This window comes from Zonotrichia albicollis, chromosome 31, assembly GCF_047830755.1.
Source record: "Zonotrichia albicollis isolate bZonAlb1 chromosome 31, bZonAlb1.hap1, whole genome shotgun sequence".
NCBI classification, from domain to species: Eukaryota; Metazoa; Chordata; class Aves; order Passeriformes; family Passerellidae; genus Zonotrichia; species Zonotrichia albicollis.
This window is the reverse complement of record NC_133849.1, coordinates 4,231,720-4,247,599: the sequence shown is the minus strand read 5'-3', so window position 1 is coordinate 4,247,599 and position 15,880 is coordinate 4,231,720. Positions and strand designations below refer to the sequence as shown.

The 15,880-nt window shown below is 58.5% G+C and overlaps 2 protein-coding genes across 2 annotated transcripts in view; one reads left to right on the top strand and one right to left on the bottom strand.

The window, feature by feature from the left end:
• LOC141725815 (uncharacterized) overlaps positions 1-15,880 on the bottom strand; it is a 150,169-nt gene that overhangs the window by 46,559 nt on the left and 87,730 nt on the right. The window contains exon 3 of the mRNA XM_074529872.1: positions 6,388-6,394. Within this exon, the coding sequence (XP_074385973.1) occupies positions 6,388-6,394 (7 nt within the window). The remainder of the gene's footprint in view (positions 1-6,387; positions 6,395-15,880) is intronic.
• LOC141725905 (class II histocompatibility antigen, B-L beta chain-like) lies at positions 10,771-13,830 on the top strand. The gene is made up of 3 exons (XM_074530071.1): positions 10,771-11,469; positions 12,090-12,374; positions 12,947-13,830. Exons 1-3 carry the CDS (start codon positions 11,298-11,300, stop codon positions 13,159-13,161), a joined length of 672 nt encoding a protein of 223 aa, XP_074386172.1. The 5' UTR covers positions 10,771-11,297; the 3' UTR covers positions 13,162-13,830.

Below are 15,880 nucleotides of genomic sequence, written 5' to 3'. Positions count from 1 at the left end.
TGGAAGCAGCGCCCCTTGACCCCGGGGCCGGGCATGGAGCGGGCGCCCCCTCCCCCTCCGCCCCCGGGACCCCCTCAGGGACCCCTGGGAGCCGCCCCGGGCGCTGGAGAGAGCGGGGGAGGCGCTGGGAAAGGACGGGGGGACTCCGGGAGCTGCTGAGGAGGCGCAGGGACAGGTGAGGGGTCCTGGAGGGGTCGTGAGAGGAATTTGGGGAGGGATCTTGAGGAGGTTTGGGGGAATTTGGGGAGGGGTCTTCGGGGGGTGTCACGATCCGTCCTCATGAACGGGTTTCGTGATGGTTCGTGGATTTGATCTCAGGGTGCAAAAAGAACCGACCCAGTACCAAGGGGGTTTGCAATGATAATCAAAACAAATGCACCTTTATTGAATGAGCACAGCAAAACGTGATAGAGGGATTAAGGGAGAGAAAAAGATAGAGGAAGAGAGAGACAAAAGAGAGAGAGAGAGAAAGAGAGAGGGAATACAGCTTCCAACGTAGAGACAAAGTCCTTTGGTCCAGTCCAGTCGAGGATCCGCCTGTTACGTCGGGGAGGTCTCGAAGTCTCTCGCTAACTCAGAGGTTTTTATTATGATAACTGTATTGGAAATTGCGAGGGGGGGAAACAGATACAATAAGGAACAGATGTAACAGGTAGTCCATGCTCTCAGCAGTAAGCGAGAGCCATTGTCTTCTTGGTGCAGCGGTCACAACCTGCAGGCAAACATCTCGCTTTGGTCAGCTTGCCTCCCCCACACACCTGCCCCGGGCTGGGGGTTTCAGTGCCAGTCCTTGGAAGGAGCAGAGGGGCCTTTTCACATGGGGGTTCCATGTCTCAGTCCTTGATGGAGAGGCTTCTTCCATCTCAGTCTGTCTGTCCCGGTGGTTGTAAAACAGGTGAGGGTCTTCTGTGGGGGGACCACCTGAAACTCAGGAGAAGTCCAGCCAGGCCGAGAGGTGGGACAGCTTCCAAGGCTGTTGTTGCAAAAAGGGCACGGTGCCCCTTCTTCTTCTCATTGAGCTCAGTGTAGCACGCAGCAAACACCACCTGTGAGAACAATGGCTTAGCTCTGTGCTCTCAGGTCTTGGGGCCATTGGTGTGTGTAACTTTCTCCTACAAAGCCAGAGATTTTCGGGGTGGGGTCTTCTCTTCATCGGTCCCCAAATGAAGATCATGAGGCAGATGAGGGAAAATTCGGATGGACTCTCGCAAGGACCAATTTCAAGTCTTTATTGTTTCTGTTGGGTATGGTCCATTTGCTTGCCTTAGCTGGAGGTTGTACTTGTGAAAAACGTGAATCACTGGGTTTTAGAATTCTACAAGTTTAATAGTAATAAAATTTTTATAAAAATAATATAATTAGATTAATAAAAATTTGAATAACTGAGATTTAGGACGATACAAGGCAATAAGAACAAAGAGTTACTGACACTCTGGGTACCTTTTTCTGGGCAAAATAAGCCCAAACAAGGACACTCGTGCACAGAGGTTAGTGCTTAAAAGCAATAACATATTGCATATTCATACATCTCATGCATGATGCACAAATTCTACTCAAACAAAGGATTCTGTCTGGTCAGTGTCAACTTCTTCCTTTGAATGCTAATGGAGTCCTCAGCGCAGAGCCAGGCGGGAAAAAGTTTCTTCTGGCAATGGAGCAATAAATTCCTTTTTCTGAAAGATTTACCTGTCCTGTGGCTGCTTTCTGGTGTGAATGCCTCATTCATTTCTTTAAAAAAATATCCTACTGTTGAAGATTGCAATGCAAGATGTTTTCAATTACCATCTGTATGGCAGATTACCTTTGTCAAGTGGGCAGTTTGCCTTGTCTCTCTCTTTGAGTGACCACATTCACCTCCCTCGGGAGGGGACATCTGCTGATAACAGACTATTGAATGTCACTGCATGACTGATAAGAACTGAAACATCTCATTGTGAGATGCTCCGCCCAGAGGGAGGAGCCAAGCATTCCTACCCAGATATAATCCAGAGGTTTTTGAGACACCAGCACAGCTTTCTGCACGGGATTCCCCAGAGGAACAGCAGCTGCCTCTTCTTCCACTGGATCTTCAGAGGAAGAACTAATCCTTCTCTGCAGGACCCCCTTGCTCCAACAGACCCACACCTGACCCTGCAGGAGGACTGCAGCCACATTTCCAATTGGACTGCCACCAACACCCCACAGGGTGTCAGGTTGGCTTGTGACTCTGTCAGTGTTGTTCTAGTGTACTGCATTGTTTATTTTATTATTTTTTTTTCTTTATCCTGTTAAAGAACTGTTATTTCCTGCTCCCGTATTTTTTCCTGGGAGTGTCTTAATTAAAAAATTATAGCAATTTGGAGGGATGGGGAGGGCTTACATAGTCCATTTCAGGGGAGGCTCCTGCCTTCCTTAACAGACTCCTGTCTTTCCAAACCAAGACACTTGATATCTGTCAGAAGGAAGAGGCTGTTGTCCCTTCCTGGAATGATTTTTGCTTGAAAGTGATTGTCTGCAGCACAGAACCACCGTCCACTATTGACTTTCACAGGACAATGACATTCTTACAGAGATGCTGTCAAGTTGCCTTGTGTGCTTCTGGCTGTTTTTCTTGCTTTCTGGCTAGAAACATCAGCCCAGCGTCTGATGGCCAATGCTGCGGGTGCTGCCCGTCTGGCTGTGGCCAGCAGCTCGTGCCCAAACACAAGCGGGTGCCTTCTGGGCAAGGGGATGGACTGGCACGAGCAGCCATTTTCCCTGGTGAACCTGGGAGGAGCCTGGGCAAGTGCAGAAGACTGGGATGACCCTGGCATGAGAGAATGTGTGGTGTGTCTCTGATGGTGCTGCCAGCACTGCGAAGGAACAGCCAAGACAAGCGGTGGAAGCGGACACATCCTGCCAATTTCTGCTCTTCCATGGACACGGAACACACTTGTTCCCCCAGCTCCAGAAGACTTGATGCAGGAACAAAAACATTCCTGCAGGAACCACCAAAGGCCAAGGGGCGTTTGGCCGCTTTCCCTTCTGCACCGCACGCTCGGGCAAATTGCGCAGACCAAGCAGCCTTTCCCCTCTTCCCCATTGGCCTGAAGACACTGTGCACCAAGAGAAAGCTCCTGGACACCCGGGTATCCAACAACAGCAATTTAATGTTCCTCTAGTGGGTGAAGGGAAAGGAAGTGCTGGCAGAGGAGAGGTGTTCCCCGCAGGCTCAGGCGGGCCCCAGCAGACGCAGCCTCCCGGATCAGTTCTCCACAGCGCCGCGGCAGGACACTCAGCCACGGGCACACAGGAAAGGCCGCGACTGCCAGAGGCGGCGGAGTTGGTCTCGCATCCTCTGGAGCCGGGAGCAGGGAACGCTCTGTACAGCTAAAAGGGTGTGCAGAGCTTGAAGCGCCAGGCATGAGATGGCAGGGCTGCTGTCATCCGTCATGTCCTGAAGGGCTGCAGAGAGAGAAACAGAGGCACAGTCAGTGGCTGGATCTGCGGGGAGCTGGGCAGAGCCTCCAGCCTCGTCCGTGCCACGCAGCTGCTGGCACGGCCTGGAGGAAGCAGGAGCCAAGAAGGACGAGCTGGCAGCTGCTGGCCAGGAATGTCCCGCAGGCCCCTGCAAGGTGTCTGCGCTGTGGCCCCGCTGCCCTTGGGGCGCGCACGGAGCAGAGCCGTCGGCGGGCGGGCCAGGGAACGCAGCTGCCAGCGGCAGCCCCCGCCGAGAGCCCGCGGGCCTCACTCACCGCTGCAGATGATGCGGAAGTGCGGCTGCTGCCCTGTCAGGTAGCGCCCGGCCATCCCTGGGGAGCACAGAGCGTGTCCTGCCTTCAGAGGCACAGCTGCCGCCCACGGGCGCTGCCAGCCCTGAGGCCTCACGCCCTGCTGGCCCGGCAGGGCTCAGCCCGGGCCCCTGGCGCACGCTGCCGCCCCAGGGCACGGCTGCCAGAGGGCGGCAGCAGCAATGCCCAGGCCAGCGGGGGCTGCCCATGCCCGCGCCCGGATCCTGCTGCCGGCACAGCAGGCGGGGCCGAGGCCGAGCTGCGGCAATGGGGCGGGCCGGGGAGGGAGCCGGGCTTGGCGCTCACCCATGAACCTGACGGCCGCCTCTCGCAGGGGCTCCTGTGCGCTCCGCAGGTACGGCAGGGCCAGGCGCAGGTGCTCGGCCGCTCGGCTCCTGTCCTCTGCCAGCTGCAGAGAGCGGCAGGGCACGGAGGGAAAGGATTGATGCGGGCCCTGCCCTGGTCCGGGCGCTCCCTACGGCCGGCGCTGCTCCCCCTGCCCACAGAGCCCCGAGGCCCGGGCAGCAGCCGCAGGCGCCGGGCTCGGCACGGGGCACAGGGCCCGGCGAGACGCGGTGCCGCCCCGCAGCAGAGCCCGGCTGGCTCGGGGCTCTGTCGGCACCGGCCTTGGGGCCAGAGGAGCCTGGAGCAGAGCCCGCACGGCCCAGGGAAGGGAGCGGCGTGTGGGGCGCAGGCCGGTGCCCCTGCGTGCGGCACTGGCCAGGGGCCACAGCTGCCAGCCCCACAGACTGGGCGCCGTGGGCAGGCGGCTGCTGCAGGGATTGGGCTGGGCATTCCAGGCTGTCCTTCCTTACCAAGCACTCAGCAAATCTCCACATTTGATCCGTCTGCAGCAGCTGCTTGAGATCCTTCCTCTTCAGGAAGATAACTGCAGAAAGCAGCGTTTCCCGAGAGGCCTGCAGAGCAGCAGAGAGCCAGAGATGGCACCGCAGCCCAGGGCACAGGAGCCGCATCTCTGAGCCAGGGCCGGGAGGAGGCTGGAGCCCGTCAGGTGCCAGGGGCTGGGGAGACAGCTGAGACCCCTTCCATGGGGACACCCAGGAGGCCTCACCTGTGCCACACACGGGTTCTCATCGTGGCAGTGGAAGAAGAGTGGGAGCAGGCTCTGGTTCACAGGCTTCTTCAGGGGCTTTTCTCCCTTTGCCACTACAAAGGCAATCACGTCTTGGAAGAGGCAAATGGAGAGCAGCTGCACAAGGCTGTTGTCCTGTTGGAAAGGAAGCCAAATCCCTTCACATCAGCTGCTCCAGGCCCCCCTGTGCCCAGGCCCAAGGCAGCACCCAAGTGCCCGTGGCTGGGGGCACAGAGCCTCACATTGTCAAAGAGGTGCCAGAGCGCCTCAGCCAGCTGCAGGGCGATGGGGCTGGCTATTGCCAGGTCTTCCTGCAGCATCAGGAGGATGAGCACAATGAGGGTCTTCTCCACGATGTCTTCATCCCTATCCCAGAGTAGCTTCACAAGGCTTTCGGTCAGGCTGTACATGCTTGGATCCTGTGTGCAAAACAAGGCTGGGCAACCCCACGCTGCTGCTGCTGCTGCTGCTGCAGGGCTCAGAGGCCGAAGGCCTGTCCCAAAGCACTCGGGCAGCTGAACAGCGAGCCTGGAGAGCTGGGAGCAGCTGCCACAGCTGCCAAAGCCCAGCTGAGCCCAAGGGGCTGCTTGCCCCAGCCCCATGCTGCCAGCACAGCTTCAGCTGCTGCCTCCTTCTCACCATCGAGGTGAGCACCACGAGGCCTCGGAGCGCCACGTGCCGCATCTGCCTGGACTGGCTCTGCAGGTGCCTTGTCAGGATCTCCAGGACTTGTTCACTGCATTTGCTCAAACCCAGGCAATCCAAGAGCTGAAAGGCACAGAGCAGGCACAGAGGTGCCCAGCTGGCAGGAGCTCAGAAGTGCACAGGGCCGAGCCAAGGCAGCAGCACAGGGCACGGGCAGCGTCCCAGGCAGCTGCGGCTACGAGAGGGCAGAGGGGTGGGAGGCAGCTGAGCCAGGCAGCGCTGGCCATGGGGCTCACCTCCACCAGGAAGGCCAGGGCGGGCAGTTCCCAGTCTGAAACGCCTTGGCTGAGCAGCTCAAAGAGGCTGGATGCCATGCTGCAGCACCAGATGATGGAGACACGGCGCATCTCCCTGGCAGGGAGAAAAAGGCACCATTGCTCCTGGGCTGGGTGGGCAAAGCTCTCCCAGGGCTGACTGGCAGAGCTCTGGTCTGCTCCCGAGCTCCCCGGGGGCGCTTTGGGAGGCGGCTGTTCCCGGGCACCCTCCTCTGCCGGCCTTTTCCAGGCTGCTCATCCCTCCCTTGTGACAAGGCCCTGCTGCCCATGAGCACGGGGACTGTGTGGGGCGTTGCGGGCACAAAGGAGAGGGGCGGTGGGGAGAACGAGGTCTCACCTGGCCAGCAGACCCACTGCACAGTGGTGGGTGTCGGCACGGAGCAGCGTGTCCCAGGCACGTTTGCGCTCCATGGACAGCACCACGTGCTCATAGCGCATTTGGCAGAGCAGGGCCTTCAGGGTCTGCAGCGCAAAGCTGTGTGCAGAGCAAAGGCCAGGTCACGCTGGGAGCCCCGGCTCCTGCCCTGGGGCATGGGAGGGATGGGGAGACTGGGAGGACTGGCACGGAGCACCTGTTGGGGTTGGCGGAGAGGCCGTGTTGCTCCTGGCATCCCTGCCAGAAGGTCTCAACCTCTTCTGGCATCTCCTGCGTGCTGATGTAAGCTTGGAAGAGCAGATGCAGAAAGAGACTGGGGAAATACTCCAGCACGACAGGCGAGCGCCAGGCCAGATTGAAGATTTTCCACATTGCCACAGTTGCCTGCATGAAATAAAACAGCCAGAGACAACGCTCAGTGGCCAAGACATCCACGTGGCAGGGCCTGAGCGTGCGAGGGAGAGGCCGGGGGAGACACGGGGGGAGCAGGCGGCCTGGTGCCCCTGAGCCCTGCCCCTAAGGCAGGATTCAGCCCAGTGCCTGAGGCAGGGAGATGCAGCTGGGGGGAGCACAGAGAGCTGGCTGCTCCAGAGGCAGCCTGGGGGCTGGCAAAGGCCGGCACCAGAAACTCACAGCCAGGGCAAAGACTCCTGCGTCGTCCCCATCAGAGGTGTACATGCTGTGCACTGGCCAGGCGCTGAGCACATGGAGGAGCAGCTGCAGCGCCGGCTCCGCAGTCCTGCTCGAGGACATGATGGTTCCCCACATGGTGGCGGCAGCTCTGTGGGGTCAGAGTTCTGTGTCAGGGCGGGCTCGGCCACAGCGCCGTGGCCTGGGCAGCTGCAGGGCCCCGTGCTGGCCCTCAGCCCTGCCTCTGCCCACTGCCCCTGGCCGGCAGCGGCCAGCCAGCCCTCGTGGGTACAGGCCCCGAGGGGCAGGGAGAGAGCGTGGCACCAGGCTCAGGAGCTGACATGGCAGCACTGGAAAACAGAGGAGCCAGAGGATCCTGGAACTGCCCGCCTGTCTGGCAGCCAGCAGGGACAGGCTCTACAGGGTGACGGGCCGGTCAAGCCTGAGCCCTCAAGGCACGTGGGGCTGCCCTACCTGTCACACGATGGGGCCCAGCGCAAGAGGGTGATCAGCACGTCACAGGGGTGTTCCTGGGTCAGCTCCAGAAGGGCCTTGTCCAGCCTGTGCCCAGCAGCCTCATTGGCCGTGAGCCACTGGTGGATGTACCTCACCATGGCGGGCACCTGCAGAGGGCACGGGGAGACTCACAGAGCTGCCATAGCAGCAACTTCCCCTGAGAAGTGCTTCCCTTCCAACCGCACTGGGCTGGGCCTCAGAGGCCGAGGGAGCCCGGCAGACCCAGCTGGAGGCGCCACACCACTGCTGGGGCCATCGAGCCCTTGCCCCAGGCTGCTTACTTGTGTTGGATTGGAGACACCCTTCTCCACAAGCAAATCCAGCATGGCAGCACCGGTCTCGGCATCGAGGAACGGAAGGTTGGCCAAGACACCCGTGCTCACACCGGCGGTCTCTTCCTGCCAAGGGCACGTGATGAATTCACAGAGGGTCTGGGGGAGAAGGGCAGCGAGAGAGGGAGAATCCATGGAGTGCTCCAAGCCTGGTGCTTGGCTGAGCAGTGCCAGCAGGCCCAGCCCAGGTGGGGATGGCCGCAGGTACCTGCGCCGTTCTGCCCAAGTGGCCATGGGCGGCTTCCTGTTCTTGTGTCCCGTCCTTGGCTGCATCTGGCAAAGAGCGAGCACAGCCAGAGCTGAGGGGCTGTGGGAGAGGCCGGAGAACAGCCCAGTCCTGAGCTCCGCAGGCAGGGAGAGCCTCGGGATGCCCGGGGGATGGAGCACGGCTGCCAGGTGCTCCAGCCCAGCTTCTGTCCTATCCATGGATATGTCCACAGGGATGGGATGGGATGGGATGGGATGGGATGGGATGGGATGGGATGGGATGGGATGGGATGGGATGGGATGGGATGGGATGGGATGGGATGGGATGGGATGGGATGGGATGGGATGGGATGGGGCCAAGCTGGCTACAGGCACCAGTCCTGTGGCCCAGCTCTGACACTCATGCTCCTGCAGCAGCTGCAACTGCTCCAGTTCTTCAGGCTGCTGTGCTGAGGTAGCTCCAGCCTCTTCCTCCTCCAGCCAGGCCAGCTTGGGCACGCTGGGGTGTCTCTGCTCCATGTCACTCTTTGTGGGTAGGAGTGCTTGCTGAAGCAGAGAGGCCTCGGAAGGGCTGAAGATGAGCAAGTGCTGCAGTCGTGCCCTGAAGGCACCTGCACCAGAGGAGCCTCGGGAAGGCCACAGGACAGGAAGTCCTGCAGTCTGTCCTCGAGGGCAGCAGCAAGAGAGAAGTCTCAAGAAGGAAATAGGACTGCAAGTCCTGCAGTCTGTCCTCGAGGGCACCGGCCGCAGGGATGGCAGACGCTTGGGAAATGCTCCACGTCCCCGATTCCCGCAGCCGGGCCTCGAGGTCACCTGCACAGGGAACGCCTCGGAAAAGCTCCTGGTCAGCAAGGAACGAGCTGGCTGTGCGGGGGCTCCTCACAGCACTGCTCTGTCCCGTCCTGTCCCGTCGCGTGCACCCAGCACTGTGGCGTGCCCGTGGTGCCGCCAGCACCTACGTCACGCCGTGTCACAAAGGGTCACCCTTGCACACTCTGTCCCTTTGCATCCCACGGTGACCACGGTGCACTGTGTGACAGAGAGCCCCAGGACACACCTCCACGTGCCCTGGGGACACCCCCACCCCACCCAAAGTGCCCCAGCTTGCAGGCAAGACCTTGCCCCAAGTGTTGAAGACACAGCCCAGCAGGAACTTTAGCAAGGGCCCAAAAAAGAAGCAGCTGCTCCTCTGCTCTGCCTGCTCAGGGCAGCAGAATGAGCCCCCACGGCTGCCAAGGCAGCAGAGCAGGAAGGGCACCGGGGCCTTCCACAGGCCCTGCCACGGCCTCTTTGGGACCAGTCCCGGTGCTGGGTGGCCGGCACACTCGCAGGGCCGTGACACAGACACGGGACGTGTGGCCCAGAGCTCCAATGCTGCTCTGTCCCCTGGGCAGCGCTGGCAGCAGCAGCTGTGGAAGAGTCCCTGCCAAAGGAGATTTGCCATGCCCAAGGCCTGCCAACGCTGGTGCCTCTCTCCTGCCACAGAGACCTGTGGCCCCAGGGGACATCTCTGCCAGAGGACAGCCAAAGCCAGCGTGCCTTGGTGTCTATGTGATCTTTTCTGCAGGTGGCTGTTGGCAGGAGCACCTGGAACAATTGGTGGCCACACTTGGTATCTGTCAGAGGCAGAAGCTGTTGTCCCTTCCTGCAATGATTTCTGCTCGGAAGTGATTATCTGCAGCACAAAACCACCATCCGTTATTGACATTCACAGGACAATGACATTCTTACAGAGATGCTGTCAAGTTGCCTTGTGTGCTTCTGGCTGCTTTTCTTGCTCTCTGGATGAAAACATCAGCCCAGTGTCTGATGGCCAATGCTGCAGGTGCTGCCCGTCTGGCTGTTGCCAGCAGCTCGTGCCCAAACACAAGCGGGTGCCTTCTGGGCAAGGGGATGGACTGGCACCAGCAGCCATTTTCCCTGGTGTCACGGTTTGATGCTGGCACAATGCCAGTGCCCCCATGAAAATACATTCTCCCTGGTGTCTGCTGTGAGATGTGACCAGGAACAAAGCGAAGCAGGCTCCAGCTTCGGAATACAAAGAAAAAAACTTTATTAACTTACAATATATAAAAGAAGCACACAGAAAGAATGAAAACATTCCAAACATTCCTCCTCCCGCCAAACAAATTCCCAATACATCCCAGTAAGGCAAAACCTTGGACTCGCAATTCAGTTGCCACCCCTCAGGTCACCAACTCTCAATCCATCACGACCCCTCAGATAATCAACTCTCAGTTCATCAAGGAGAGAGGAGTCCCTCTTGTGCCACAGGCTCCCCCAGGAAACACAGTTGAAACCTCTTGTGTTTCCATGTCACACGTGGCACCGCCTGGAGATCATTTCCCATGGTGACATCTTCCTTCCATGCCCAGTGCTCTCACCACTGCACACGCACCAGAGCTGCTTCTGGGGTTCCCCTTTTAAGGATGCTTTGCCCAGTTCCAAAAATGAGGACAGACTCTCACTTTTGGGACACCTGTCCCTCCCAAATTCGCCCCTTGGGGCCGAGGGGTCTCAAGAACAGAGATCTTCTGCTTCACTGAAGGTCAAAGGCACCATCACCCTCCTCACCCGTCGTCTCTGTTCATACCACTCCTTCACATCACATCCCTGCACTCTCTTGGCTCCGAGCCATTGCCTCCCCCTAAATGCAGTCTCTGTGTCACAGGAAAAATGGTTCTGTCCATGGCTATGCAAGAAAAATCCAGCCAAAGGCCACTCCATCATCTCCTCCCGCCTAAGATTCTTCTCAACTTCTTCTGACATCTTTCACTTGCACGGACTTTGATCACACTTGCCCTTTTTTCTCCTATTTCATCCCTATCTTCTCATTCAGCTCCAGGAGGATCAGCATTTGTAAGGTTTCCATCATCCAAGAAAAGGGTTACAATCTCAGGCTCTGCCTGCCCAGAACTTCCACGCTGGCCCTGCCGGGCACCTTCTCTCTGCACCCCTTCTCCTTCTTGGCTGTGCTGCCAGCACAAGATGGCAAATTTCAAGGTGGCACAGGCACAGACACGGCTCTCCCTCTCTCTGTGGCCGCTGCCCGATGCCTCTCAGTGCTCCTCCACCCTTCCATCCTGCAGGGGCCTTCACCTCCCTTCTCTGTCCAAGGCCCGGCTCCCCTCACCCGGCCGCATGGCTTCCCCTCCCGCACCCAGCCGGCAGCCGGGCAGGGCAGCTCTGAACCTTTCACCCACGGAACCAAGAGAGCTTCCCCTGGGAGTTCTCTGCTTTTAACCCCCTGTGTGCTCAGAGGTGAATCCACGTCCTCAGGGGACACACCAGTTGCCAATATTCAAATGTGAGCACAGATTGGTTCGACCACAGCATCCCAAAAATCCCACTTCCTTTTCAAACCAGGACAGCGGGACAAAGGGATCCGAACAGAAAATCCTGAACGAGCAGTACATGATGTTCGACAGCGATGTGGGGGTGTTCGTGGGAGACAACACCTATGGGGAGACACAGGCTCGGTGCTGCAACGGAATCCCTGAAATACTGGAGGATAATCGGGCTGCGGTGGACACGTTCTGCTGGGCCGGCTACGAGCTTGCTGCCCCGTTCCTCACGGGGCACCGAGGTGAGCGCGGGGCAGAGCGTGTCCCCTCGGGCCCTGCCCTGCCAATGACCCTGAAGCCCCTCAGAACGTCTCTGAGAATCAGCCCAGGCCCCTCAGCCCTCCTTCGGAACAACCCCGGGCTCAATCCTGTCCCACCCAGTGACCCCCGTGGTTCTCCCAGTCCGTCCCAGTCCATCCCTGTGCCTGCCCGGCGTGTCCATCCCGGTTGTCCATTTAGCCGGCTCCTTTCAGCCAATGAGAGGGCGTCTCTCTGATGACTCATCAGTTGCCATGCAGAGTCCCTGGCGCTGAAATCCCGAGGGCCCCGGGACGGACTCGGCCTCCCAGTGCCGCGCACTTCATTTCCAGTTAATTCTAGGGCCACCAAAATCCCTCCGAGTGCCATCCTAGTCTCTCTCAGTACTTCCAAAATCCCTCTCTCCTCTTCTCAGCCTGTTCCCAATCCATTCCAAATTAATTCCCAGTTCATTCTTCGTTCAAGCCCGGACGTCCATCATCCGTCCCAGCGCGCCCCACCCTGTCACATTTCTCTCAGTGCCACCCCAATCGCTCCCACTCCCTCCCTAGCCGATTCCCAGTCCTCTCCAGCCAAACCCAGCCCACTCCTCTCTCTCTCCCAGTGTCCCCCAGCGTGTCCATCTCGCTGGTGACCCCGTCGAGCTCCCAGCCCAGCCCCGGCCGCCTGCTCTGCTCCGTGATGGATTTCTACCCTGCTGCCATCCAGGTGAGGTGGTTTCAGGGCCAGCAGGAGCTCTCGGAGCACGTGGTGGCCACCGACGTGGTCCCCAACGGGGACTGGACCTACCAGCTGCTGGTGCTGCTGGAAACTCCCCCCCGGCGCGGGCTCAGCTACAGCTGCCAGGTGGAGCACGTCAGCCTGGAGCAGCCCCTGAGGCGGCACTGGGGTACGGGGGAGCCCCTGGGGGCGCTGGCAGAGCCACTGGGAGGGAGCTGGAGAGAGCCGGGCTGGAGCTGGGGGCTGGGCAAGGGCTGGGCAGGGGTTTGGGGGATGCTGGGGAGGGTGGGATGGGCTTGGGGGGGTCGTGGTAGGCACTGGGAGGGAGTTTGGAGGTGCTGGGTGTTACTGGGAGGGAGTTTGGGGGTACTGGGTGTGACTGGGAGGGATCGCAGTGGGCCCTGAGGGGCTGGAAGGAGATCAGCGATGGCAAAGCGGGGCTCGCCATGAGCTCAGTTGTGCTGGGCAGAGTCTGGGAGGGCTCTGGTTGAGTCCTGCTGGGACTGCCAAGGGACTGCGAGAGGCTTTGGGGGTCCTGGGGCGCTGGGGGCAACTGGGAGGGGGCTGTGGGATGCTGAGAGGGACGGGAGGGGCTTTGGTTTCTCCTGGCCAGGACAAAAAGGGATCGGGGGGAGGTTTCAGGGGGTCCTGGCTGGGCTGGGGGCCACAGGGAGGGCTCTGGGAGGGGCTCGGGGTGTCGGTGAGAGGTTTAGGGGGTGCTGAGCCCTGCGGACCCCCCAGAGATGCCGCCGGACGCCGCCCGCAGCAAGATGCTGACGGGCATCGGGGGCTTCGTCTTGGGCTTGGTCTTCCTGGCGCTGGGGCTCGGCTTCTCCCTGCGCAAGAAGGTCAGGGAGGGTGCCGGGGGTGGCGTCCCTCCCATGGCGGAGCGGGTGCGCTCATTCTGGGCCCCCAGCCCGGTGTCACCCCCTTTTCTGTGCCCACAGAGCTCCTGAGCCGGCGGCGGCCGCAGCCCCTCCCCGTGGGTTCGGGCCCGGCCGGGACCCCCCGCTCCGTCCCCGTTCCGCTGATTTTGGGGGGGTCCCGTGTCCCCCCCAGCCCCGCTGGCGCTCTGCCCCCACCCAGTGCCTGCTCCCAGTGCTCCCAGTAAAGCTTCCCAGTTGGGCCCGGGGCCGTTTATTGGGGGCGATGGGGAGGGGTTTGGGGGGGGCGATGGGACGGATTTGAGCAAAGGGAGGGGGACAAAGGGTGGGGGCTGGGCCCGGGGGGAGCGGGAGGAGGAAGACCAGCAGCAGCAGCAGCACCAGAACCGCGCGGTTTTCCCGCCCCCCCGGAGCTGCAGTCCCCCCCCCCCCGAACCCCGTCAGCATCGGCCCCTCCCACAGGGAGCAGGGAGTGGGAGCTCAGCCCTTGTTAAGAATCTCTAAATAATATTTTAAAATAATTTACTATGATTTTCAATTTTTTCTAACTCTTTGAAATATAATGCAATGTTTTTAAAATTTAAATGTATGTATTTTAAATATTTTAATAGTTGTTAGTAATTGTCTTGACCTGTCGTTAATAAAATTGTGTTTCTAAAGCGGAGTGGGCATCCTGGTTTGACGCTGGTGTAATGCCAGTGCCCCCATGAAAATCCATTGTCCCCATTGTCCACTGTGGGATGTGACAAGAAATACAGCAAAGCATGCTCCAGTTCAGGAATAAAGAAAAAAAAAACTTTATTAACTTATAATATATAAAAGAAACACACAGAAGTCAGAACGAAAACCTCCTAAAAACATTCCTCCTCCCTGTCCTGGTTTGAGAGGAAGTGAGATTTTTGGGATGCTGTGGTCAAACCAATCAGTGCTCAGATTTGAATATTGGCACCTGGTCTGGCCCCTGAGGACATGGATTCACCTCTGAGCACACAGGGGGTTAAAAGCAGAGAACTCCCAGGGGAAGCTCTCTTGGTTCCGGTGGGTGAAAGGTTCAGAGCTGCCCTGCCCGGCTGCGGGCTGGGTGCGGGAGGGGAAGCCATGCGGCCGGGTGAGGGGAGCCGGGCCTTGGACAGAGAAGGGAGGTGAAGGCCCCTGCACGATGGAAGGGTGCAGGAGCACTGAGAGGCATCGGGCAGCTGCCACAGAGAGAGAGAGAGCCGGTGTCTGTGCCTGTGCCACCTTGAAATTTGATATCATGTGCTGGCAGCACAGCCGAGAAGGAGAAGGGGTGCAGAGAGAAGGTGCCCGGCAGAGCCAGCGTGGGAGTTCTGGGCAGGCAGAGCCCGAGATTTTAACCCTTTTCTTGGATGATGGAAACCTTACAAATGCTGATCCTCCTGGAGCTGAATGAGAAGATAGGGATGAAATAGGAGAAAATGGGCAAGTGTGATCAAAGTCGGTGCAAGTGAAAGATGTCAGAAGAAGCTGAGAAGAATCCTTGGCGGGAGGAGATGATGGAGTGGCCTTTGGCTGGACTTTTCTTGTGCAGCCATGGACAGAACCATTTTTCCTGTGACACAGAGACTGCATTTAGGGGGAGGCAATGGCTCGGAGCCAAGAGAGTGCAGTGATGTGATGTGAAGGAGTGGCATGAACAGAGATGGATGAGGAGGGTGGTGGTGCCCTCTGCCTTCAGTGAGGAAGAAGATCTCTGTTCTTGAGACCCCTCGGCCCCAGGGGGTGAATTTGGGAGGAACAGGTGTCCCAAAAGTGAGAGACTGTGCTCATTTTTGGAACTGGGCAAAGTATCCTTAAAAGGGGAACCCCAGAGGCAGCTCTGGTGCGTGTGCAGTGGTGAGAGCATTGGGCATGGAAGGAAGATGTCACCATGGGAAATGATCTCCGGGCGGTTCCACGTGTGACATGGAAACACAAGAGGTTTCAACTGTGTTTCCTGGGGAAGCCTGTGGCACAAGAGGGTGTCCAGGTTTAGAGCAAGTTTGGGGAAGAATCCCCCCAAAGGAGCTTCGGTGGGAAAAGCAGATCCAATCGGCCCCTCCCCCCTCAACTGGTCCGGGAGGAAAGAAAAATACCTCCTTGGAGAAAGGTGGAAAAAAACCCCTGTTTATTAAACAATAAGACCAAAACAGTATCAAAACAATGAGACCCCTTGCCACTCTAAAAGAGATGACAAACTGAGAAAACCCCGGGTTCAAGCAGCAGCTCACTCAGTCTCTGATCAGTCTCTCAGTGCTGGAATTGTCGCAGGCCAGGGCCGGCCCGGTGGGCCACAGCTGCAGCTGCCGGTGCTCTCCTGGGTGTTCAGTCCAGAGCAGTTCCAAGAGGTCCAAAGAAAAGGGAAAAAAAACAGTCCAGGGAACTTCTTTGCCTCAGCTAGCTAACACTAACTAAAAAGCAAAAGAAGAGCTCTCTGTCCCGCTGTCTGTCCGCAGACAACACAGTCAGGAGGAGTGAGTGCAGTGTCTGAAAACAAACTGCGCGCTTCTTCTCTCTCCCCCTTCACTCTCTGTAACACTCTTAAAGGTACAAAACTTATTATTATTCAACATAAACAGAATGAGACGATTGGGGATAAAAGCATCATATAGTCAACCCAGGACAGAGGGACTCCTCTCTCCTTGATGAACTGAGAGTTGATTATCTGAGGGGTGGTGATGGACTGACAGTTGGTGACCTGAGGGGTGGCAACTGAATTGTGAGTCCAAGGTTTTGCCTTACTGGGATGTATTGGGAATTTGGTTGGGGGGAGGAGGAATGTTTGGAAGGTTTT

Bases quoted from the DNA above. Each gene is read 5' to 3' on its own strand.
- LOC141725905 (XM_074530071.1), top strand. From the start codon at position 11,298: ATGATGTTCGACAGCGATGTGGGGGTGTTCGTGGGAGACAACACCTAT. The intron at 11,470-12,089 runs GTGAGCGCGGGG...TCTCTCTCCCAG, and splicing joins GTTCCTCACGGGGCACCGAG to TGTCCCCCAGCGTGTCCATC. The intron at 12,375-12,946 runs GTACGGGGGAGC...CGGACCCCCCAG, and splicing joins GCCCCTGAGGCGGCACTGGG to AGATGCCGCCGGACGCCGCC.